This window comes from Peromyscus eremicus, chromosome 19 (assembly GCF_949786415.1).
Source record: "Peromyscus eremicus chromosome 19, PerEre_H2_v1, whole genome shotgun sequence".
In the NCBI taxonomy this organism is placed as follows: Eukaryota; Metazoa; Chordata; class Mammalia; order Rodentia; family Cricetidae; genus Peromyscus; species Peromyscus eremicus.
This window is the reverse complement of record NC_081435.1, coordinates 55,604,667-55,630,618: the sequence shown is the minus strand read 5'-3', so window position 1 is coordinate 55,630,618 and position 25,952 is coordinate 55,604,667. Positions and strand designations below refer to the sequence as shown.

The following is a 25,952-nucleotide window of genomic DNA, read 5'->3' as shown; positions in this document are numbered from 1 at the left end:
GTCACATGCTCTTAAAAAAAGAAGCCCGTAAAATTCTCTGGTATAAAAACAATACTATAAACTCAGGGATAATCAGGCCCACAAAGGGTTGAAGAGTCACCCAGCATTTATAGCTGGGTTGATCAGTAAAGGCCTTTCCTTGCTCTTCAGGACAGTGAGAAATGGCTGGCTTCCCAAAGCCTAAGGCAACGCAAGAACCAAGACACAGGAAGTAACAGAAAGACACGGCTGAACTAAGGGAGCCAGTGAGCCCCTAGACCCTAACCACACAGGTCCGTGAAGAACTTGACAGTTTGAAATGTTTGCTTTGAAGACATATAATGTGCAAGAGAATACAGATGAGTAACTAAATAAAATGATGGAAAAAATAAAGTGAGATTATTAGCCCAGAGATAGAGAGTACCAAAAAAGAAGGAAATAGGAATTCTTCAGGTACTGAACACAATAACCAAAGTGAGGTTTTCCTAGCACGGTGAGGTTTTCAGAAGCACATCCAATCAAGAGAAGAAAAACATCAGAAAAGTCCCCAATAAGCCATTTGGAATTATTTAGTAAAAACAAAAAATAAATGAAGCAAAAAAAAAAAAAAAAAAAAAAAACCCGAAGGCAATTTCAGAATCACAGCTAAGAGACCAATGTGTGTATTATGGAAGTCTCATACCAAAGGAGAGAGAAGGGACAGAATTTATTTAAAGAAAGAATTGCTAGAAACTTCCCAAATCTCAGAGAGGAAATAGACATCCAAATCCAAAAAGTCTGAAGGCGCCTGAGAGGATTGAACAGGCAAAGGCCCATGTCAAACACTGTCATCAGATAGTCAAAGAGAGACTGTCAGAAACGTCAAGGGAGAGTGACCATCACACAGTTCCAGGTTACTATCAGCAAGTGTCTCAACAGGAACATTGGAGCGGGGCTGGAAAGACCCCTCCCCGGGTAAGAACACAAACTGCCATTGCAGAGGACTGAAACTCAGTTCCCAGAACCCACACCAGGCGCTTACATCCACCTATAACTCCAGTTCCAAGGGATCCAAGGCCCTCTCTGGGCCTCCTTGGGCACGGCACACACACGGTGCACAGACTTGTATACAGACAAAACACCCATACACATGAAAAGAAATAAATTTTTAAAAAATGAAATGAACATGAAAAAGAAGGTGAAATAAAGAGCATAGAAAATAAACAAAGGGAGTGTCCATTACCGTTAGTCCTTCCTGCCAAGTACTGCCAAAGTGTATTCAAATTGAAATGATAGCAGTACAAAAATATAAGGATTTTTGTTATGTTTAGACATATGAACAAGTAAAGATTACTATGATTCTATGATGGTGATATATAAATAACATTTGATTCTGACAGGAAGACAAAACAGCTGTAACTATAAAATTATGTTAATTGGTACAAATATGGAAAGACAGAATTGTGGGATTTTCTTTTTTCCAAGATGGGATCTCATGTAGCCTAGGCTGACCTCAAACTCCCTATGTAGCTAAGGATGACTTTGAACTAATGATCAGCCTGCTTCTGCTTCCCAAGACCTGGGATTAACTGCACTTGACACCAACCCTGGCCAGTTTGTGATATTAGTAACATGAAGAGGAGGAGGAGGAGAACAGAATATTTTTTGTATGTGACTGCAATTAAATGGTTTTTCTTCTAAAAACAGATTATTGCAACTATGAAATTTTGCACTAAATCTGGGTGTGGTGTTGCAAGCTTGTAATCCTAGCACTTAGAAGGCTGTGGCAGGAGAATCATAAATTCAAGACCTGCCTGGGCTACAAGGTAAGATCTTGCCTAAAAGATGCCATGTTTATTGGATTTCTAACACTATAACAAACATCTGTGATAAATAAGCTTAAGAAGAGGAAGGATCACCGGGCGGTGGTGGCACAAGCCTTTAATCCCAGCACTTGGGAGGCAGAAGCAGGTAGATGTCTGTGAGTTCGAGATCAGCCTGGGCTACAGAATGAGTTCTAGGAAAGGCACAAAGCTACACAGAGAAACCCTGTCTCAAAAAAAAAAAAAAAAAAAAAAAAGGATTTCCTCTTCCTTTTTTTTTTACTAAATAGTCTAATGATCTATTTAGACTCATACTTTGGAGGTTTCAGTCTATGGTCATTTGGCCCTGGTGCTTTTGAACGAGGGGCAGACATCACTGTGGAAGCAAGTAGTGAAGAAACTAGTCATTTCATGGTGACCGAGAAGCAAAGAGAAAATAAGGTGAGTTAGGATCACAATAGCCCCTTCAGGGTCATACCCCATTTGACCGGGAAACTTCCAATAGGCCTTGCATCTTAAATATTCCACTGCCCTAACAGCTTCATGGGCTAGGGACCGAACCTTTCACACATGGGCCTTTGAGGGATGTATCTAACCCTTAGAAGAGGTTTAATGTAATCCTCCTGATCATCACAAAGAAAACACCTACTGAACAAAGTACAAAACATACTGACATGTAAGAGTCAACAAAACATAAGAAAGGCACAAAGAGAGGGAAAGGAAAACAATAACACCTATAAGACAGCAAGCATACAGAAAGCATCAATAGGGTCTATATTACTACTGAAAATTTAAGTGAATAATATCTTCAATCAAAAGAGAGAGGTGGAATGGATTAAAGAAAATATAACCCCATGATATATTATCTACAAGAGACTGACTTTAGAGAGAAGGATAAGTGGACTGAAAGTAAAAGGATGGGAAAGACCATCATGTGAATAATAACCAAAGAGCACACATGGCCAAACCACACCGGACAAAAGGGATGTATTTTCACAGTTTCATACACATACACCATATATTGTGATATTGTAGTTACCATTACCCTCTGGTATCCTCTTCCTTTCCCTCAGAACCCTTGCTTCCCAATTAGTCCTCCAGTCTCTACACCATTGAAGAAAATGGCATCTCTCCCCATAGCAAACATTAACAGTCAACAGATCCTTGGCAAGGGCTGTGGCCTTGTAGGCACCTCCTGTATCCACGATGGGATGTTGAAAGGGCCCAATCCTGCTCAAGTATCCATAGCTGCTGTGTGTTCATGACTGCAACAGCATTTCGTGACCTTCTTGCCCTCCCTTCCACTTTTAATTTTGCCCCCTCTTCTGAAATGTTCCCTGGGCCTTGGGGAGGGGAGTGTGACATAGGTGTCCATTTAGGGCTGAGCACTTGACAGTCACTCAGCACTTTCAGCAGATAAGAGTCTTGGACTTCATTATCTCTCTCTACAAAAGGAAGCTTCTGTGTCCCAGCCTGAGAACAGCATTCATCTTTGAGTCTAAACACAAATATGTAGAAGGAAGGTGGGCAGCATCTAAAGAAACAGTGGGGGGTTGGAGAGATGGCTCAATGGTTAAGAGCACTGGCTGCTCTTCCAGAGGACCCAGGTTCAATTCCCAGGACCCACATGGCAGCTCACAACTGTCTGTAAGTTCAGATCTCCAGGATCTGACACCTTCACACCAATGCATATAAAATAAAGTTAAAATTTTAAAAAAAGAAAGAAAGCTTACACTTCCACATTGCTGTTCATCATTGAAGGAACTCAGGGCAGGATCTGGAGGCAGGAGCTAAATATGCAGAGGCCATGGAGGGTTGCTGCTTACTGGCTTACTTCCCATGGCTTGCTCAGTCTGCTTTCTGATAGAACTCAGGACCTCCAGCGCAGGGATGGCCCCACCTACCATGGGCTGGGCCCTTCCCCATTGATCACTAATTGAGAAAATGCCTTACAGCTGGATCTCATGGAGGCATTTCTGCAGCTGAGGCTCCTTCCTCTCTGATGACTCTAGCTTGTATCAAGTTGACACACAAAACCAGCCAGTATACCTGGCCTCTCCACTCATTCCAATTTAAATATAAAAGCTCACATACAAGAAAGAACATATAAGTTGGGCGTGGTGGCACCCTTTGATCTCAACCCTCAGGAGGCAGAGGTGTGTGGATCCTCTGTGAGTTCAAGACCAGCCTAGTCTACAGAGTGAGTTCCAGGACAGCCATGGCTACACAGAGAAACCCTGTCTCAAAAGGAAGAAAGAAAATATGTTGTTTCTCTTCCTGAGCCTGGATTCCTCACTTTGTGCAATTTTTTTCCCCGTTCCATCAATTTTCCTGAAAGTTTCATCTTGCTTATAGCTTAATAAAATCCTGTTGTATATTTGTGGAACATTTTTTTTATTATTAGTTGATGGACATCTAAGCTGGTTCCACTTTCTATCTATTGTAAGTAGAGCTGCAAGGAACATGAATGAACAAGCATCTCTGTAGTAAGATACAGAATCCTTTGAGCATATGCCTAGGAGTGGTCTAGGTGGGTCACATGGTAGTACTATTTTGAGTTTTCTGAGGATCCTCCACATCCACTTCCATAGTAATTGTACCAGTCTGCATTCCCACCCACAGAGAACAAGATTTCCTTTTCCCCACATCCTTGCCAACATTTGCCATTGTTAAATAATCTCATAAACTTTTTAAAGTGTGTGTGTGTGTGTGTGTGTGTGTGTGTGTGTGTGTGTGTGTATCTGTGACATGTGAGTAAGTACTGAGAAAGCCAGCAGAGGGCATCAGATTCTCCTGAAGCAGGAGTTGTAGGCGGTTGTGAGCTACCTGACCTGGGTGCTGGGAACTGAACTGAGATCCTCTGCAAGAACAGCAAGCACTCTTAACCACTGAGCCGTCTATCTAGACAGAAAGAATCTCATGAACTTTGAAGAAGGCAAACCCAGAGCTAGTCCAAATTCAAGCAACAATACTTAACCCAGTGGTCGTAATTCAGTCTTAAGTAAATGAAAGTTGGAAGGCTCAGCTTAAAAAGGAAAGAAAAGAACAAGGGGATGTCATTGTTTTAGACTGTGACATCATTTCCAGCTGTGACAAATAATGAAATCAATGTGAGGAAATTGTTCAATATCTGGTGCACAGATGGCCCTGAAGACACACAGATGAATAAAATAAGTCACTGACCCCTTCCAGATTCTATCCAGTTTCAAATCTTGGTAATTATTTTAAGCTTACAGCCTTTAGAAGTTATTCCTAAATACAATGTGCTAAGAATAGCTACTTTTAAATGATAAAGCAGAATAAAAACAAAAAATATATAATTTTGTATGTGTGCATGCGTGTGTGTGTGTATGTGTGTGTGTGTGTGTGTGTGTGTGTGTGTGTGTGTGCCTGCTTCTGTTGTTTGAACAATGTGTGAGTTTGTCTAGCTGCTAAGGCTGAGAAACAATGATCTTGTTATTCAAATCACATACCTCTGAGCCCTGGAAATCCATGTGCAGGCTTCATGGCAGCCCCTTTAATGATTCCATAAGATTCACTCTGCCCTTTGAGGTTTATAGAGCTTGGAACCTCAGGTACAAGTTGGCCACCAGCACCTGGCACCGGACCTTCCGGAGGCTGGAGTCCTTGTGCACGGTCCTTCCTTCCTCCTCTTTCCTCCCTCCTCCCAGAGCCTCTGCTTCAGGCCAGATTGAAAACCAGCATGGTGGCAGAGTTCCAAACACAAAGTGCCCCAGGGCCCGCACAGCCTCTGCAGCATCCCAGACTAGCCAAGCTTGGCAAAACATTTTTGTATCTTGGTCACGCCTTGCCTTACCTATGCAACAACTGCAGGAACGTCAAAATGCTTTTAGCTGAAATGCAACTGATAAATGGGGGAGATCTTCTTACCCCTTTTCAAAGTTCAAGGATTAAATGAGGGTGCTTGAGGAAGAAGTGTGAGCTAGCTTTCCAATCCTGGGAAGGAGTGAACAGGCAGTCATTCATAAAACTATACAGGCCCACAAAGGAGCATTCTCTCTGCCTTCCACCCTGCACTGGTTAGAGTTTGGGGCAATTTGACACAAACCAGAGTCACCCAGGAAGAGAGTGACTCCATCTCTTGCCTCCATCAGATTGACTGGTGCTTATGTCTAGGGGACATTTTCGTGATTGTTGTTGATTGATAGGGAAGGACCCGGCCCGTGGTGGGCCAGGCTGGCTCTAGGCAGGTGGACCTAGGCTGTAGAAGAAAGATAAGCAAGGCCATAAGCAGAGTTCTTCTATGGTCTCTGCATCAGCTCCTGCCTTGGTTTCCCTCAATGATGATCAGTAATCAGTAAGCAAAAAAAAAAAAAAAAAAAAAAAAACACCTCCCCAAGTTGCTTTTGGTCAGTGTTTTATCCCAGCAACAGAAAGCTCACCAGGACCTCACTCCTCTCCTCTCACCACCTTGGAAACCGTCTCCTTGATCATTAGTAACTGTCCTCTGTAGCTGCCTGGCCTTTGCCTCGCTTCCCAGCTAGCCCCGTCTGATGTACTCTGGTGCTATGGAGAAGGTAAGATGCCTAGGTGTATCTGGCTTCTTGCCATGGGATCCCTGCAGTGTGGCCCCAAGCTAAGTCTGCTTCCAGCCTTCAGAGTGAGACGGCCTCTCTCATTACCGGCTGGAAACGGGGCCTGCTGTAGATCAAGCCATTCCCACTGAGAGCTGGAGGGTTAGTCTGAGGTTTTCCTCTGTTTTTCTATGGCTCATCTGTGGTGTTTCACTGAAGCAGGACACAGGGACATAGTTTGTGGTCTGGTGAGTCCCAATACACTTCGTATCAGAAAGTCAGAGCCACTTTAGCTAGAAAGATAAACCCTGGGAGACTGGAGAGGCACCCAGGTCATGGCCATCTTGCTGCGGCCCACAAGCAGACAGCAAGCAGGGTCCCCTTAGCTCACAGAGGAGGGCCCTTCAGCAGGAAAAGCCGCCCCTCCTGTCTGAACACTGCTACAAAGCCCTAAATGGGACCCCTGTGGGGTTTTGTCTGTAAAACCTGCAGAGAATAAAAAGCCTGTAAAACTCCCAGGCGTTTGTGCAGCCGGCTCCCTGGCTCACTGAGTCTGTGTGTGGTTTTGAGGCTTGCAGGAGTTCAGCCCCCAGAAACTCTAGGTTTCCAGCTCCGAAGTAAGAAAAGGAAAGAAAGGGCCTCGAGGGGCCAAGGCTGTGATGGAAGTGTGAGGCGCTGAGTGTGTCAGCTGTCAGTGTGTCCAAAGGCCCCAATTAGGGTATTCACGGAAATCCACAAAACCAAGCCAGAGGCCTAAGAGTGGCCCCTTGGGGCCGTGTGGGTCTGGTTTCTCCTGTGGCACCCAGAGTGGCAGGAATGGCCTGTGACACAGTCAGAATCCATCTGGGTAGACATGTGTCACTCACAGCTGAGGACAGACCATTGACCCAGTTATAGAGAGCACAATTGGGTCTTTTCTCAGTGAGACAGGAGCAGGAAGAGATTTTAGTTCTGAAAGCCCAGGCATCTTCCTGTGAGTGATTTTACACTTAATGCCAGGAAATGGCTTTAGTGGCATTACTGGCGGTGGTCAGTTGGCAGCAGGCTGTTTTTGTACTTGCTAATTCCTTCACTTACCCTTTCTTGAAGACCACCCCCTCCTCCCAACAACAACAACAAGCGCGTTCCTTTTGTTGGGTGAAGTGTGGAATCAGGGAGCACATACCTGAGGCTTTGGCTGCTCCTGTGAAAGCAGGGTGTCCTGCAGGGGCCTGGAGCAGCCTCCTGATGGTCTGCAGAGTGGCTCAGGTTAGTACACTGGCCTCAGCAGATTGCATGGTTGGGCTCATTCTGACAGCCACAGACTGGGCCTGCAATGTCTCAAAAAGGCCAATGCAAATGGTCTCCCCAGAAAATAGTTATCTGGTATTCATGATACAAAATGAGCCTTTGAATATTTATTATGAGCACACAGCATTTTTTTTTTCTGAGAACATACAAAGATCTCCTACCACAATGATCTTGTTCCAGCCTTAAAATATTAGCTGTCACTTCTTTCATGGCCCTGTTGAAAAAGGAAATTCTTTAACTCTTTTCCATTTAACACAATCGCTTCCTCATTCACGGATCTCTTTGTGGACACCTAAGCTTGCGGATTATGCCGGTGACATGGTCACAAAGCGGCATGATTGACAGCTCCGGCTGGTGACAGGGTGGTCACATGTGGGACAGCTTCGGTGGGATGAGTCCCACCCACTGTGGTCTCCCTAGGAAGGGACAGGAAGGTGTGAACAGAAAAGTGTGATACAGACACTCCATCCTCACCTTTGCGGGGATCTTGCTTTTAACTTGAGCATTCCATGACAGCAGGGAATAAGAATACCTGGAACACCCGCCTGATGCCTCCATTGGTGCCCAGACAGTAACCCTAGGGCTGCTGATCTGCCTCCATGGGCCATGTACCTGTCAGCCTCCTTAAGGCTCATCACGTGACCTGTATTTTTCAAGCTGGGTGGGCGGCTTCATATTCCCTAGCAGAGTGCCAGTGCGCCTTGTGTACCAGGGCACTGGGTGCAGATAAACTACATACGGGCAAGTCCTGTGCACACCAACCCTATGCAGGAGTACCATGTGCAGGCATGCTATGCACAGGCATGGCCTGTGGAAATATGCAATATGTAGACATAATCTGGACAGACACACTGCATACAGGCCATATTAGCAGTAGGTTCAGTATATGGACTGAGCCCCTCAAAGAAGTCACAGTGCTAGAGTCTGACTTAGATTCTAGTCTCTGTCCCATCCCTCAGAACCACCCTGGATTCAGACTTGTGAAAGCCTCACTAGCCTCTGGTGCAATGGTTTGGTCACACTGACTTTCTTCACACTTTTCAGGCCACATATATTCACTATCAGAGAGATAAACGTGACAGTAGTGAGTGTGCAAACAGCAGACATTCCCTTGATCTGCCTTCCCACAGGCAACCTTATGTCACGGCAGAGACTGGTCTCTGAAAGGAGGCTCCGCCACATTCACTAACATCCAGCATTAGCAGTGTTCCTTGCAGGAAAGGATCCCACAGTACACCGTTTTCTTTCATTCTCTCTTGGCCATGGGCACAAGGCTTCAGTGGCCTTTAGGGTGACAGCCTGTGCTCACTCTACAAGGAACCTGTCCCTGCCATCCCAGTCAATACTCAGGAGAACAATGGCTTTATTTGTAGTTTCACAATTTAAATAACCAGAATGTTTAAAACTTCATATGTTGCTTTAAGATTGATTTAGAGAGCAGAAGTGGAAACAACCTTGTCTCACTACGTAGCAGTGAGCCACCAAGCCGTTAAAGCAGCCAAGCAGGGTTGAAATTTAGTTTTCCAACAAGGCAGGTGCCAGGGACCCTGCTGGTCTCTCTTCCTGGGACGTCTCTGAGTGGCTGGCCCTGATAGGAACCACCACTGAGTGCACTCAGCCATTTCCATCTCCGGAACTACATATTAGGAGGTGACTCTGAGAATAAATGTTCCAGACTCAAGGAAACTACCTTAGAACTTGACCAGTCGATGCCATCTCCAAAGCCTTTCAAGAAACACCATCACCAACAGGCAGCATTTGAACAATCCAGACAAATGCTTCAACACCAGTGACATGTTCTCATTAGTTCATGGAACACTGGCATGTTTGGGAGTCCCTCGGGTCCCCCTGACCAACAACTCAAGGGGTGGTATCCTTTGACTGCCACTGGGGGTTTTGATAGTCAATGGCTCCTGCTCAATGGAATGTTTGTTGTGACTCCAGACTACAGTGCTCCCCATCTAGAAACCAAAACTTCTAGACCAGCAGAACTTAAGTTTGCTAAAAAGGAAGCGAAATTTTCCTAGTGGGTCACTAGGGGCGCTAGAGAGTGGACCCATTCCCTATACCACCCCTTGATTCCTGGACACATGGATCCTAGCCATGGGAGAAACCATACCATATGGTAGATGCCGGTTATAAATATATACAGCATGCAGCCTCTTGAGGAACCCTCCCTCTACACTTCAAAAGGCCATTCCACTGTCCTATCCAGCCAGCTGCTTCAGGATGGTGGGAAATATGGCCAGACCAGAGCATTCTATGAGCATGGGCCCACTGCTGCTCTTCTCTGGCTATGGAGTGAGTTTCTTGGTCAGGAGTAATGCTGTGTGGAATACTATGACAGTAGATGAGGTGTTCTATAAGACCATGGATGGTGGTTTGGGCAGAAGCACTGCACTCAAGAAAAGCAAATCCACAACCAGAATAAGTATCTACCTCAGAAAGGACACGGTGTTGTCCTTTCCACAAAGGAAGTAGTCCAATGTAGTCAACCAGGTCACTGGTTGGTCACCCCAGAGAATGGTGCTGTATCAGGGGCTCAGTGTTGGTCTCTGCTGATGGCAGATCTAGAACTCAGCAGCAGCTACAGCCAGGTCAGCTTTGGTGAGTGGCAGTCCATGTCATCAAGCCCATGCATAGCCTCCATCTCTGCCACCATGGCTGCTTTGTTCATGAGTCCATTGGGCAATGGCAGGGATGGCTGGGGAAAGAGGCTGACTGCCCACAGAATGGGTCATCCTATCTCCTTGATCACTGAACTCCTCCTCAGCTGAAGTCACCTTCTGATGAGCATTGACATGGGACACAAGTATCTTCACACCTTTTGCCCATTGGAAGGGATCTACCCAGGTACTTCTTCCCCAGACATCATTCTTACCCGTTTTCTGATCATGTTCTTTCCAAGTCCCTGACCATCCAATCAAACTATTGGCTACAGAAAAGCTAAGAATTCAGGAGCTGTCCAGTACACAGGGTCCAACGTCACTGCCATCCCACTCTGGTACTGGAATCCATGAGGATTCCTGGAGAGATGCTGTTTTTCAGTCTATGTTGGAATCCTGAGGAAGTTCATTTTAATACTGGCCGTAGAAACAGGATAGATGAACTCACCAGCAAGAGTGAAGGCAACATCAAAGCTTCCTTCTTCCGTGCCCTTTTATGTGGCCTGCCACCAGAAAACGTGGTCCAGATTTATAGTGTGTCTCCAAAATTCAAACAACCTAATTTAAGAAAATCCCTCACAGGCATGCCCAGCAGCTTGGGTTGTAGTAGATGTAGTAGATGTACCAGATGTAGTTGGTAACTAAGATCATCCATCACAATAGCTAAGCAATTCACATTACTATTCAGTGCCACTGTTATCACTGGGCTCCAGTCTCTCCTGGAGTGATCTGACAGGCTTTAGAACGGTACATCTCTCTCTTCTCAGGAGACAAGCTGCCCCTTCAGTGAGCATCAAGCTCCCAACCTTTTCCTTCTAGCATCAAATTCCTAGAAAAATTCTAGTTTCTTAGGCTCTGCAGTTGCAATAGCATGCTAGCCCAGGGAGGGACACAAGGGACTCTAGAATATCTTCATTTCTGTCAGGATGGTAACCGGCCTTGAAAAATAGATGGGTGGGGTTTGGCCAGGCAGAAATGGGAAGTGTAGAGAAAGAAAACTGAAGAGGTTTTACAATCTTAGAAGAAAGAATTTTGGTGGGAAAAACCTCCTTTACATTATTGCCAACTTTGTTAGAAACTTAAAGAAACATAAAATTTACACATTAAAAAAAGCATTTTGGAAAAGGCTATTGACTGCAGAGAGGATTCTCTGATTAAGGCATTTGTTTATGATTATAAATATGTTTAGAAGGCAGTTGATGCTGTCAGTTCAAATAAACAACAAAACTATGTTCTCCTGTTGGGATTACACACTCCTTAGGAATGGGTTTTTGACTGATTTTACAGTACTGAGGAGGTTGAGGTGCCCAAGGGAGAGAAAAAAGGAGAAAGTCCTAGCAGTAACATGGGTGACAGAGAATACTGAGGAACTCTGTCCCCAAAAAAGATTTCCAAGAAGATGAAAGTGTCATTGACTTACTTCTTCTTTTACCTTCCTGACTATTCATGTTGAAAGTTGGTCTCTGAGTAGGGCCATCGATAGGTGCTGTCTTAGGGTATAGATTACTGTGAAGAGACACCATGACCACAGCAACTCTTATAAAGTAAAACACTTCACTGGGGTGGCTCGCTTTCAGTTTCAGAGGTTTAATCCATTATCATCATGACGGGGAGCATGGCAGTGTGCAGGCAGACATGGTGCTGGAGGAGATGAGCCCTACATCTTGCAAGCAACAGGAAGTTGACTGACACACTAGACGGTATCCTGAGCATAAGAAACCTGACCATAGGAAAGCCTGCCCCCACAGTGACACACTTCCTCCAACAAGACCATACCCACTCCAACAAAGCCACATCTCCTAATAGTGCCACTCCCTATGAGATTTTGGGGGTCAATTACATTCAAACTACCAAAAGTGCTTAGGTCTTGAGGGTCCATCCTCACTAGTAGACTACTCCACTTAGGGTTAATGGACCAATGCATCATCTCCAGAGGGTGCCTGAATGCCAGTCTGTTTATCTATTAGATGTTGTTCTCTTGGTACTATACAGGGTTCTCACCAACAAGAAGGCCTTCATTGGATGTAGCTTCATGGCTTTGGCCTTCTCAATGCTCCTAACTATAGGAAATAAATTATTTTCCTTGGGCTGGAGAGATGGCTCAGCAGTCAAGAGCACTGACTGCTCTTCCAGAGGTCATGAGTTCAATTCCCAGTGACCACATGGTGTCTTACAACCACCCATAACAAGATCTAATGCCCTCTTCCGGTCTGCAAGGACACATGCAGGCAGAATACTATATACATAATAAAAATAAATATTAAAAAAATAAATTATTTTCCTTTATAACATTCCCAGTCTCAGGGATTCTGCTACAGTAACAGTAAATGGACTAAAGCAGTGCCACTATCCTCAAAGCCCAGTGCTGCACAGTTTCAGCTTCAGGAGTTGAAATGGCTGCCTCTGAGAGGCAGACTGCCAGAGTGTGGGCATCCACCTATATCTCCTGTCTGCACAATCTAACCCTTCTGAGCCAAAAGACAGCAGCATTTATGTTCATACTGTGATTGCTCTTGGTTTTTAGTAAGCGTAGAATGTCTACAGGCCTTAAATTAGAGCTCATTTAAAACCAACTCACAGAGCTCTTTGTTCCAGATTTTTACCTAGGTATAAATTAAACATCTTTTTAAAAAGACTGAGTGTCCAAAAGAGTTTTTGTAAACAGACATTTCCTGTCCCAACCACCCAGTCCCAAATAACCAATTCAGAGACTGAATATGAATTATAAATGCTTGGCCAATAGCTCAGGCTTGTTACTAACTAACTCTTACACTTAAATTAACCCATATCCCTTATTTACACTCTGCCACATGGTGGTACCTTTATTAGCATGGTACATTAATCTCCTGCTCCTTCTGCATCTGGCTGGCAACTCCTCTGACTCTGCCCTTCTTCCTCCCAGAATTCTGTCAGGTGTTTCACCCAATCTCTTCCTACCCAGCTATAGGCCAATCAGCTTTTTAAACAATGAAAGCAATGTACATTTACAGTGTACAAAGATTGTTCCACACCAAGTTTTTCAAAGTTTTTGTTTTGTTTATGTTCTGGTATTGAGGACTGAACCCAGGATCTTTCGCATACTAAACATGTAAACAAACATGCTTCCTACAACCCAAATGAGGATTCTTTACTCATAGAAGCACCAATCATTGTTGGATTATCACCAGATTTTACATGTAATTCTTTACAGGATGTCTGACGCTGTGCTGGTTAAATCTGCAGTATAACTAGTTTTTAAAATAAGTAGTCACTGTGTTATCTAGTGCTGCAGAGCAAATTACCATAGACATCATGGTTTAAAACAATTATTTATCATTTCTGTGGAAAAGAATTTGGGCAGTTTGGTTGGGCAGTGCTCGGGACTCTCCTTCGGCAAGGCTGTAAACATGACATTGCCTGGGACTGGAGTCTCATCTGAATACCCACCAAGGAAGTTCACTTACTGACCGATCCAGTAAAATCTGGTTCGCTGTGTGTGTGGTTCGCTGTGGGTCACAGGCCACCCACAATCCTCCCACGATAGCAATTGGCTTCCCTAAGGCCTCCAAGGAGTCTGTTAGCAACACAGTCATCAGTACTTTTGGGAACATGACTACTGGAGGGAAACAGTCAACCCTGGGGAGGGAGTTACATAAGGCTGTAACAGGGCTGGGGCCATTAAAGAAGCTGTCTGGCCAGGTGGCGGTGGTACTCGTCTTTAGTCCCAGCACTCGGGAGGCAGAGGCAAGTGGATCTCTGTGAGTTCGAGGCCAGCCTGGGCTACAGAGTGAGTTCCAGGAAAGACTCCAAAGCTACACAGAGACCTAAAGACCCCAAACGTCATGTTTCCAAGACAATAATGAGACACAGGAACTGAATACCCAGAAGAAGTAGGACGTAGAGTCATTTTTAAAGTGTTCCATTTGTTTCCATACTTTTTCTTTTGAGCATAACATAAAGGCAAAGCAGCAGTTTCACAGAAACAAACAGCACAACCCTCAGGAAATGAAGGACCAGAAAGAACATTACAAAACATGCACTACTCTTGAATCTTCTGGAGTGAGTGTGGTCAAATGCCCACACAAATGTGAAGTGACATCACATGTGACAAATGAAATCTGTAGTAAGCTGGATTGGGAAAAGTACTACCTGCGTATCTTGTTAAAACCTTTTGCAGAGGAACAAGTGTGGTGGTGCATGCCTTTAATCCCAGAACTTGGGAAGCAGAGGCAGGTTGAGCTCTGTGAGTTCAAAGCCAGCCTGGTCTACACAGTGAGTTCCAAGACAGTCAAGGCTACATAGAGACCCCATCTCAAAAAGCAAAATAAATCAAAGAAACAACAAAACGTTTGCCAAAGTCCTCCCTTCTTCCTTCTTTTTGTTTTTATACTGGTTCTCACTCCATCCCAGGTTGGCTTCTCATGCCAATCCTCTTGCATCAGGTTCCTAAGTGCCAGCACCACAGGCATGAGTTATCACATCTGGCTTTACAAGTCTGATCTCTAGGCAAGAGAAAAATGAGAACGCAAAGATTTGCTTTTCTGTCAGACTCACAATTATTCCTTTTAACTGTAGTTGGGTTTAAGTAATCCAAACTTGAAATGCTACCCAGACGAAATCCTAGGTCTACTTGGCACCAACACCGATGCTTCTCAGAAGGCTGCTGGCTGGGCCTGTGACCATGCTCAGAAGATGCGCCAGTGACTAGCCAGATGCAGTCACTCACCTTACACCTTCTGGGTGGCATGCTGCCTTCCTGACCTCATATGCACTGCCCTTTAACCCTTCCTGCAGGAGGTCCTTCCCATCCCCTTTTGAGCCCACAGAATTCCCCTCATTCTGTCAGGTGGTACTTGTCTGCAAAGGTCATGTCCAAACTGCATCCAGGAGCAGCTGTCGTGTCCAGAGCTAAATATAGTAAGCAACACTAGGAGACAAACCACCCTTCCCACTGTCTTTACAGAGAACAGGAAGACCCTATCTCGGCAACCAGCTAACAGAGAGAAGAAATTTCTTAGGGGAAAGAAAACTATGTGACAGAGGAGAAGAAATCAGAACACACTCTGAAACTTGGGAACAATTAGAAGGATAAAGCCAAATTCTAATTTTTATAATGTGATATCATATAGAAAGACAAGCTCAGTGAAAAACTCAAGTTTATTTCTGAATACACCACATTAAAACATATGCTGTATTTATTCAGAATGTCATAATCAATGCAAAAATAGAACTTCTCCCCTGTAAATGTTAACACTGTGAGTTAGATACATGATATTTAGTCAGGGTTTCAGGACTGAATTCTTTAAAAACAAATCTATACTTTATACATACTGGATTTATATACAAAATATATACAACAGCATAACTTTGGTGTAGAAAAATGAGATTACCAAAATATATCGGGTCATTTACACAAAATGTATTCTAGTTAACTTTTCCCAAGGGCTTCACCAATTAGTCGAACAGCAATACTCTTGCCTTCATCTGTCTGGATCACAAGCAGAGCTTCAAATCTGCCCACTGACTCTGGTCTGAAGTGCACGGGGATGTGGATGTAATGCCGGGCTCTGTGGAGAAAAGAAATGGGAGGGTGTGAAGTGACTGCCATCAGCAGTCACCTGCCACAGCCCAATGCTGGCACAGGCTTGATGAATCAAGAAGCACAGAACCCTATTTAAAATTCTTTCTTTTCTTTTGTTTTTAACAGACAGGGTTTCTCTGTGTAGCCATGGCTGTCCTAGAACTCCCTCTGGAGACCAGGCTGGCCTGGAACTCACAAAGATTCGTCTGCCTCTGCCTCTGAGTGCTGAGATTAAAGGCCTGTGCCACCACACTCAGCCTATTTCTAACTTTTCAATGCTAATATTTAACAAGATGCTGACAGAAAGGCAAGGAAAATCTAAAATGGAGACAGTACAACTGGAGAGCGTCTGCCCAGCATGCCTGCGGCCTGTGCTTTAACCCCAAGCACTGCTTTTGTTCCCTTGAGACAAGGGTCTCATATGCTCAGGCTGCTCTCAAACTTGCTGCACAGCCAAGAATGACCTGGAACTTCAAATCCCTTACCTTCACCTCCCACACTAGAATTCTGCGATGACCCCAGGGCTTCATGCCTGACAAAGGTAAGCACTCTTTCCGACTGAGCTACACCCCAGCCCCAAAACAAACAAAATGAAAATCAAAACAAAACAGATTAACACAATATTGGGATTCTGTCTCTGGCTAGCAAATTAAAACAGGAAAGAGGGAATGTACATTGCTTCTCTGTACCTCATATACTAACACAAGTCACTATCTACCTACAAGTGAGAAAACAACAACTAAAAATCCTGGCATTACTTAACTCAGGCAGCACATTGTAAAGAATGTAAAACCTGCCCCATTCTTATCAACGCTACTGTGCAACTTTGCTCTAAAATCTGATACCTTTATAAAAAACTATTCTTGGAAGCTTTATTTTCAGGTTATATAGACTGGCAAAGAGTGCCTATGTTTAAGAGCAATATTTTTTTTTTTTTTTTTTTTTTTTCGAGACAGGGTTTCTCTGTGTAGCTTTGCACCTTTCCTGGGACTCACTTGGTAGCCCAGGCTGGCCTCGAACTCACAGAGATCCGCCTGGCTCTGCCTCCCGAGTGCTGGGATTAAAGGCGTGCGCCACCACCGCCCGGCAAGAGCAATATTAACGGAGGCTTGTTCTTGAACATAAAACTGTGCCCCCCTAGCCCGGCAGTGGTGGCACATGCCTTTAAACCCAGCACTGGGAGGCAGGTAGATGGATCTCTGAGTTCTAGGCCAGCCTGGTCTATAGAGTTCCAGGACAGCCATGGCTGTTACACAGAGAAACCTTGTCTCAAAAACCTACACCAAACAAAACTGTGTCCCTAGATACATTGTATGGCTGTGGTGAACGATCTGTCTGCTCTTTATGCACGGCCTGCCCATATGCAGCCATCAGCTTTGGTTAATCACTCTACGTCAAAGCTGGGAGCTTTTAGACTTTCCCTCACGGTGAGGCCCTTCCTTCATCCTCGTCGCTTCCCAGAGTGACACGCTCTGAGGTTTGATGATCAGAAGCAGCACAGACTCTCACTAACAGTGTCTTCCTAATGAAACCTCTACTGGCTTTCGGGTGCAGAAGAGCATGCTGGGCTGGAGAGATGGCTCAGTGGTTAAAAGCACCTGCTGCCTCTTGCAGCAGACCCGGGTTCAATACCCAGCACCCACATGGAGGCTCATAACATCTGTAACACCAATTCCAGGGGATCCAATGCCCTTCTCTGCATTAGTTGGTCCCAGGCACACAAGTTACACATGCAGGCAAGGATTCATACACAGAAAATATAAATCAATCTTTTTAGAAAGCAGGAGAGAACTAGTTGCTAAAAAGTTGTCCTCTTATCTCCATGTGTAGTATACACACACCCATACCCTCTCCTCTTATACATAATTACAAATAAAATTAGTCCTAAAAAAAAAAAAAAAAAAAACTGGCATACTCTCTCAGGTTTCTAAGTTTCTTTAGATCCAGTATGATGGGATGGTTAATACTGTCAATCAGACAGGATGGGGTAGCCTTAGATGGAAGACCCACATGAATTCTGCACAGCATCAATCCATGGGCTGGATCCTGGATCGAGTACCAAGCAAGCAAGCTGAGCACCAGCAGTCATCTCTTTTCTGGCTTCCTGACTGCAGATGCCGTGTGACTAGCTACCTCACAATCCTGCCTCCGTGAGGTGAAGTGAGCCCTTCCTCCTTCAGTGGCCGTGTTGTCAGGTGTTTTGCCTTGGCTAGGAGAGAAGTAACTAAGACACTCAGCTTGTATACAAACACGGGGCTCAACTATGCCATCTTCTAGCTCTAGGACAACAAGTCCACAACACAATTCACCTCAATTATAATGTTTACTTTTACCTGTGTTAGCAAGGTGCACTTTTTTTTAAGGACAGAGTCTCATCATGTCTGTCTTAGACCTGTCACAGTCCAGGACAAGCTTCCATCTGCTGCAGCTCTCAAGGTACAAGAAATGACAGGGGTGTGCCACTATGACCGTCTATACTTCCTACATTTAAAAACTGGTTTTTGGAAGCTGAGTAAAGTGCTATCTCATATAAACATACGTATTTCTCATGAGTTCCTACTGTGGCTGCTGTAGTGCAAGCTATAAGAATCTACAAGCAGCAGCAAAGTGGGACTGATTGCAGGCAGCTTCACACAGACAAACTACATCTTGTTAAAAACTGAGATGAAGCAAAAACATGAAATCATCTGACACTTCAACTGTCAAAATTACATTGGAACTTAGGAGATGTCAATATTTAATGAATATTGTGTAGTGTCTCAAAGATAACTAATTCTATTACCAGGAACAGACTGAATGCCTGTGGCCCTGCCCTTAAGGCCTGTCTTACGCCTGTAATGGCTCAAAAACAAACAAACAAACAAAACCATGAGTCTCTGGGTAAGAAGACAACAAGGTCTAGTCTTAGGCCTAACTCAGCGACAACTGACGGATGAGAACTGGGAAACATCACAACAAATGCTTCCCCAATTCACTGCACAACTTTTGAATCAATCAGTGAAAACTTCAACTCATGGCCTCAGAAGTGACCAGTGAAAACAACATCTGAAGCAGGAACTATTCTACCAGTTAGCCGTGAGGTTATTAAGCTACAAGCCAGAGGGGTTAGCACTGGAGCACAGCCTGTGGCCGCCACACTGTCAAGTGACCCACAGGGACCAATGACACACTCTAGGCAGAGTCTCCACTTCCCTGGCTACTTGTGAAAGTGAGCAGAGAGCTCCTCGCTGCCAGCACCAGGAAGAGAAGCTGTAAAGAGGAACCTCCTCCTGCCTTCAACCCCAAAGCAGGCCCTGTACCCTCAGAAGAACACGGGCTTTCTTGATAAACTCACCTCAAAGAGTATTTGGAGTGTTTGATGTAGAAAGGCTCTCTGGGGCTCAAAAACTTCAGCTGGAAGTGAACAGGTAACATTTTGTGACAGTAGGAAAATTTGGTATTTGTCATACATAAAACCTGGCTTTGCTTAAAAGATAAACTGCATAAATTTAGATTCAGCCACAAAAATTAGGCAGGACAACAGAGAGTTGTGTAAATAGGAACACATTTTTAAAAGAGTTTTAACGTGAATTTTCTCCAGTTTTGACTAATGTAAATGTTACCTAGAAATGTACTGTGTGATAGAGGATACAGAAGAAAAAAAAAGGTTAAAATTCTTTAAATTTGATTTTTAGATAAGAGATCATGAACTGCAAATGAATTTCTTTTCAGAGACAGTATTAAAGCATTTTTAAAAATTAATGCATTACAATTAAAATATTATAGAATATATTTCTAATCATTAAAAATGACCTTTTGGAAGCCCACAATAACATTTTCAACTTACTTTATGAGTTAAAAAAGAATTATTTCGCAAATTGACTTTCAGGGTCCTGGATTCCCCAAGTTTGGTTGGCAGGAACATGTAGACATCCTTCGGGGCATAGACTCCACAGTGACTCGAGTCAAGCTGCCTGCTTTGGGGACAGGGTTACAATGACAGGCCATTACTCAGTCTGTAGCAATGTTTCCATGCACTCCATTATGGAGTAATCAGAGACTCCTGTACTGGAGCTCATCTGGTCTATGCACTAACGCCACAGGGAGGATCTTCAGGAGTGCTGGGTTAGAGGCACGGGGAAGTGCCTTCGTCCTCATTTCCGCTTCAGTTCTGGTCACCTGGACCACTCATACCTCCAAAGATGCTGAGCTCTCTGAGACCCTGGGCCTTTCCCATGGAAATGGGGGTACTGTATCTGTTTCAGTCCTGATTCTATACACTGACTTTCTGCCTCTCTCTGGACTTCAATCTGTTGGCATGACACTGTCCCCAGCAGCTGTCTGCCACTTTTCCTGTTTACTTCCCCAGGACTTCTCGGGGCTTATGACCCAACTCAACAGTGTGAAGACAGGACTGTCAGCCCCCGCCTCCCTCATCTGAAAACTGTGGAGGCAAGACCAAAGCAACCTACCACCACCATCTTTAGCATTGTTTAGCATCAGAGTTCAAAGAATATGAGATGAACAGAGAATCGGACAGCAGAAAGATGACGCACTTTCAGGGCTGGAGGTAGGGCTCAGTAGTTAGGAACACTTCCTGCTCTGTTAGAGGATCTGAGTTTGTTCTTAGCACCCACATGGTGGTTCACAACTGCCTAGGAACTCAGTTCTAAGGGATCTGATGCCTTATTCTGGACTCCAAGAACACCTGCACTTAAGTGGCAAAAACTCACACAAGCACACATATTCATCAAATAAAAATAACATAAATCTTAAAAAAATAATAACAATGATGAACTTTCAATCTGGGCATGATGGCTGTAACCCCACTTCTTTGGGAGGTGGAGGTAAGAGATGACAAGTTTAACATCATCCTCAGCTACACAGCAAATGTAGGCTAGCCTGGCCAAAACAAACAAACAAACCCCAACTTTAAGATTTTGATTGTCTTTACTTGTGTGCATATGTCTATGTCTATGTAAGGGCCTGTGTGTGCAGTACCCGTGGAGGACAGAGGGGGGCACTGACAAGGGCGCTGGGAACCATACTCCAGTCCTCTGCAAGAACAGCAAGTGCTCTTGACTGCTGAGCCATCTCTCCGGCCCCAGAATCTACGCTCACACTCTTCTTACGGGAATATACAATAGTACAAACACTTTGGGGGAAATTAGTTGCCAACTTGTTTTAAAGCTAAACATGCTTATCATGTGATCCAGCAGTTTTGGGTAATAATTAGTTATTTTTATCCAAAATGAATAAAAATATTTATCCTCAGAAATGTACATAAAAGTCAAGTTTAGTGGTGCACGCCTTTAATCCCAGCCCTCGGCAGGCAGGCAGACAGGCGGATCTGTAAGTTCCAGGACATACAGGACTGCACAGAGATACATACGAACAGAAGAGCGTGGAGGTGACTCTTGTAAGTGCAAAGGGATGTTAGTGCTACACCTTTATCTCACTGACACGGGCAGAAACTCTCAGGAGGGACACAATGTACACACCCAGGGATGCCAGTGGATGTCTCAGGCACAGCAAGCCTCAAGGACATGACTGCAGGATCTACTTTAATGAGGGTATCTCCGGAGGAGTATGAGTCTTCAGAATCATTTCCTGCTCTGATGCTCTGTGTAGAAAAACAATCACCAAGTGGAAGGAGAAAAGGTGAATACTCCAGAAAGCAAGGACATTTCCTTATGGGAATTATTTTCTTTAAAAAACTGTGAAGACATGATTATTTTTAAATCCCTTGAACTGCAAACTCTGTTCTGCATAATGTCTAATTCTGTTGCCCCAATGCAAATTCCCATACACACACATACATATAGACAGCAGCTTACATAATTAAGTCAAACATGAGGGCATGTGCAGTATAGACAATAGACCCAAAAGCAGACTGCAAAGATGTCAGTTGACTGATAAGAAACTTAGGATATAAGGCTACAACAAATTACTGGAAATGAAACCATATCGGGAAATTATTATGTATTTTCAGATGTTTTTCCACTTATATACACAATCATCGCTTATTGTATCTAGGACAATACTCACCTGTCCAGAGAGCTGGAATCTCAATGTGTGTTTCATGTGAGGCTCTTTAGCAGGGTGGCACTCAACATCCCAAAACTGGGCATAATCCCCTCTGTCTCTGGGCAGAAACATGATGGAGACCTACATAACACACAAGATCCCAACTTTAAACAAAGTTTAGTGTAAACCAAGTAAAAGAGCAAATACATTTATATTGGCTAGTTCCCCCCCCCACCACCCCCCTGGAAAAATTGGATTTGAGGGCTAGAAAGATGGCTCAGTGCTCTTGCAGAGAACCCAGGTTCCATTCTCAGTACCCATGTGATGGCTCACAACCATCCCTAACTCTTGTTCTAGAGGATCTGGGGCCCTCTTCTGGCCTCCTCAGGCACTGCATGCACATGGTACACAAATATAAACGGGGAAAAAAAAAACACTCATATACATAAACTAATAAAATACTTTTAAAAGAAGGATTTGACAATTTTATCATAGTATAACATATCCAAAATATGTAACTTTCAAAGCTATATATAACATTTCCCTCAAATGTGCAGTATATGCTTTTTTGGAGGAAAATCTCACCACGGAAACAATCTACTCCTTCAACCTCGTCATGGAGGCCTTCTCAGTGCAGACACGAGAACAGCGGAAGGTTAGGGTGACCAGCACAATAAAGCAAATGGTGCTAGGTTAGAACAGCTCATACAGTAAGTAATTCAGAATGCTAGTCAGAGCTAGCTGTCCTGCTTACAGAGCTTAGGTATACATCAACCTGCTCATGCACAACCTGCGATGTTCAACTGATGAGGCTTAAGGGACCCCCAAAGGCAATGCTGGCTGGTGACAGCAGGAGAAAGGCTTCAAACAGTGATCTGAGCTCTGCAGCAGTATGCAGTACCCGGGGTCTGAAGACAACCTGCACAGCAGCAACCACAAAACCCCTGCTTCTCTTACAGGCTGTGTCCAAAGGCGGCCCTCAGTCACAACCGGCTGGATGGAACCCAGCAACCAACAACTGAGCTGCCACCTTCCAACTGTCAGGTGCTGGCTTCCCTGCAGCCGCTAAGGCAGCAAGGGAAATGAAGCTCACACACACAAATCCCAGCTGCCACTGAACCCATGCAAGAATCCCCCAAAGCAGCAAGCTATGCCTGGCAGCCTGATGAGGTGGGGAAGATCCCAGGGACACTGCAGTGGTGGCTAGGAATAAGGCAAACCCTACCAAACAAAAACTGATAATGCAGCTGGAGTGGAGCGCAGGCGCATCGAGGAGGACCACCACCACCACCACCACAGCAACAAAATGGCTCCTGGTGGAGAACGCAGGAGCTGTCCCTCTCTGCAAAGGTCATTAGCCGCCTACAGCTGAGGAAAACAAGGGGTGCCTCCTTTGACAGCTAAGTATGTGCCTCCCTACCACCTCAGTGGCAGGGAACAGAGCCTACTGATCTGACTGAGTATACCCTTGAGTTTTGGTAAGCTTTCTCTTTCTCCTTCTGGGTTTGATGGGAGGGAGAGCTCAGGAGAGTCAGATATATGGGTCAGATTGCCTGAGGAGGAAGAGAAGGAAGACCTCAGAGCCTGGCTCCCAGCCAGGATCCACGCAGCCTGCTCTGCAGCCAGGAAAGAAGACTGCCGTCAAGACCAACCCATCGGTGGCTTGCTGCAATGGCAGTTTCTGCCTCAAGTAAGGGACTCACAGGAACTCCTAATGCTCTGCCCTCCAAGATTCAACTTCCAACTGCAGGTGGGGGGACTTGTTCTTGCCTTAGCCTCCAAGACTCAAACAGGAATCCATTTCTGCAGCTGTGACCTGCTTTCTGCAGATTCGCTCTGCATGGAACTATTGTTGGTTGGCATCCCGAGACCCTGTGAAGGCTTCAAGCTGTATCACTTGGTACGGTCTCTGGGCTGGTACCTTATCTAATGCACAGGGCTGCAGTCCACGTTCCCACTGAAGTTGTTGCTCCCATGTGGCAAATAAAGCTCCCTCTGAGACCCTGATTCCCTCCACTGTTGGCCCACTTCATTCTTAGATATCCTGGGACAAGAGAACTTACCATCTCACTATAACCATGTGACAATATTTTAAAGCAGTGCTTTATAAAAATCAGTGTTTAAGCCTTGGCTTTATCAAAGAACAGTGACCATAATAAGTTAGTATCTCCAAGTCTGGACTAAAACATTAAAACATGTAAGTGACCTCATTCTTGCCTTGCAGAGCATAAGGATAATAACCCAGATTCTGAGGGCTTAGAGGGACGGGCAGAAGAGGCCCAGGCGAGAGCACCAGTCCAGGGGGTCGAACACACAATGAAGAGGAGGCGACAAGCTTGAAAACAATGACATCCTGTATAGGTATAAAACAGGCAACTGCTCTAAAACACTGAGAGTCATGCCTCTTTAAAAACTAAATTCTAAGTATAACAAAGAGGAAAAAACAATCAGCATTACAGCACACCACACACTCAATACACACCCCCAAAACTTTCATGTTTATTACCTCATTTGATTCTTTTTTTTTTTTTTTTCAGAGCTGAGAACCAAACCCAGGGCCTTAAGCGCTCTACCACTGAGCTAAATCCCCAACCCCTCATTCAACTCTTATATCACAGTGGTCAATACTTCAAAAGTCTACTGCACACAACTGCTATTTTTCCAGGAGTCACCCTATATTCCTATTTAGTAACTCAATTCACCAGGCTAGACTAGGTGCAATTATTTATTGTCAGTGTCCTCTCTAGACTGAAAGTCTATTTATTCACATTTCCCTAGGAAAAGTCAGACAACAGCAAAATATAAAATAAAAAATACCACGGAGCTTACATTTCTAAGTAAAGATAGATAGATAGATAGATAGATAGATAGATAGATAGATAGATAGATAGGAAAGAATTCTTGGCTCTCTAGCCACAGTGTGTGTAGCCCTGAGATCTCATCTGAGAAGTTTCTTTGGGCAGCGGATGGTGGTTACTGTAGAAACTCACAAATGGTCAGAATGCCAGGAGTCATTATGCAGGGAGTGCTCAGTCACAAATGGACATCTCAGCAGAGATGGGTGCTGGGAAACAAACCTGGGTCCTCTGCTAGAGCCCGAAGTGCTCCTAACCACCGGGCCATTTCTCTAGACCTCTAGCTAAGGTTTTGAGTAGGATTATGTATGTAACAAACAATGAAAACAGTGGTCATGAATTTGAAAGAGAGTAAGAACTCCTTGGTTTTGGAGTTCTTGGAGGGAGGAGGGGAAGAAGGAAACAATGTAAGTATATTATCTCAAAAATAAAAGAAATAATTTTTTAAAAAGTCATCCTTTGAAAATAATAAAAGCTCACAACAGCTGGAAGGATTTGCTGCCCATGAAAATATCCTGATAACTATGCTGTGACGTAGAATCGGGTTTCAATGGCCATGGCTGGCAGGTAGACTACTGTCTTGACTGAACGCTCGCAGCTGTAATCCCTGTCAGCAAACTGGATGCTGCTCAGTAGACTTCCTACCACAGCACAACGGAAGTGCGCTTGTGCCAGCAGACCTCTTCTCCAGTGGACAGCTGGCTCTGAGGCCAGCTCTGGTCTGAAGTGACCAGGTCACATGATTCATTCCTCATAGAATAATATCATGTTCTTACCAGCTGTCTATGAAAAACTTCCACAACTCACCTTTTGGATTCCATGGCCTTCCAGTGTGCCAGAAATAGGTTTACATCTGAATGCTGTGTAAGTAGCTCTAAAAACATCTCCAGTTTCATCAACTCCCTGGAAAATAATCATTTTAAATAATTAAATGGCTATTTAATTACTATTCAAATGATAAAGAATCTCATAATATAATAAATTAATAAAAAAGATCCCATTGTTCTTATAGTAATGGAGGACAGGACAAATCCATCTCAAAAACAGGTCAAGAACCATCAGTACATTCCTAGGAAAGCTCCGCCCATGCCATTACATCAGCAGCTCCCAGGGACTGAAACATGACAGAAGGAACAGCAATGAGTGAACACAAAACACGGTGCACGTGGAAAGGAAGTAGGGTGTGCACACGTGGGGCTCAATAATAAAACCCTTCACATTTCTCAAACTAATTTATTTCAGGTAAAAATCAGAACTAG

General features: G+C 44.3%; 1 protein-coding gene and 1 long non-coding RNA gene across 4 annotated transcripts in view; one reads left to right on the top strand and one right to left on the bottom strand.

Moving 5' to 3' along the window:
• Positions 1–15,390: 15,390 nt before the first annotated feature.
• The window catches only part of LOC131895957 (nucleoporin SEH1), a 117,820-nt gene continuing 107,258 nt past the window's right edge, over positions 15,391–25,952 (bottom strand). Inside the window, exons 48-53 of one of the 2 annotated variants that reach the window (XM_059246508.1) lie at positions 25,501–25,596; positions 21,860–21,979; positions 21,313–21,434; positions 19,659–19,788; positions 19,167–19,225; positions 15,391–15,818 (exon numbers count right to left, since the gene is read on the bottom strand). In XM_059246508.1, coding sequence (XP_059102491.1) covers positions 15,680–15,818; positions 19,167–19,225; positions 19,659–19,788; positions 21,313–21,434; positions 21,860–21,979; positions 25,501–25,596 — 666 coding nt within the window. In that variant the 3' untranslated portion in view covers positions 15,391–15,679. The remainder of the gene's footprint in view (positions 15,819–19,166; positions 19,226–19,658; positions 19,789–21,312; positions 21,435–21,859; positions 21,980–25,500; positions 25,597–25,952) is intronic. The other variant, XM_059246509.1, reaches the window with a different exon arrangement.
• Positions 18,013–23,845, top strand: LOC131895958 (uncharacterized). 2 transcript variants are annotated; one of them, XR_009375333.1, is made up of 3 exons: positions 18,013–19,239; positions 20,181–20,381; positions 22,798–23,845. It is a non-coding gene; the product is annotated as an uncharacterized LOC131895958 (long non-coding RNA). The 2 variants fall into 2 exon arrangements; XR_009375334.1 differs by lacking the exon at positions 18,013–19,239 and adding an exon at positions 19,251–20,058.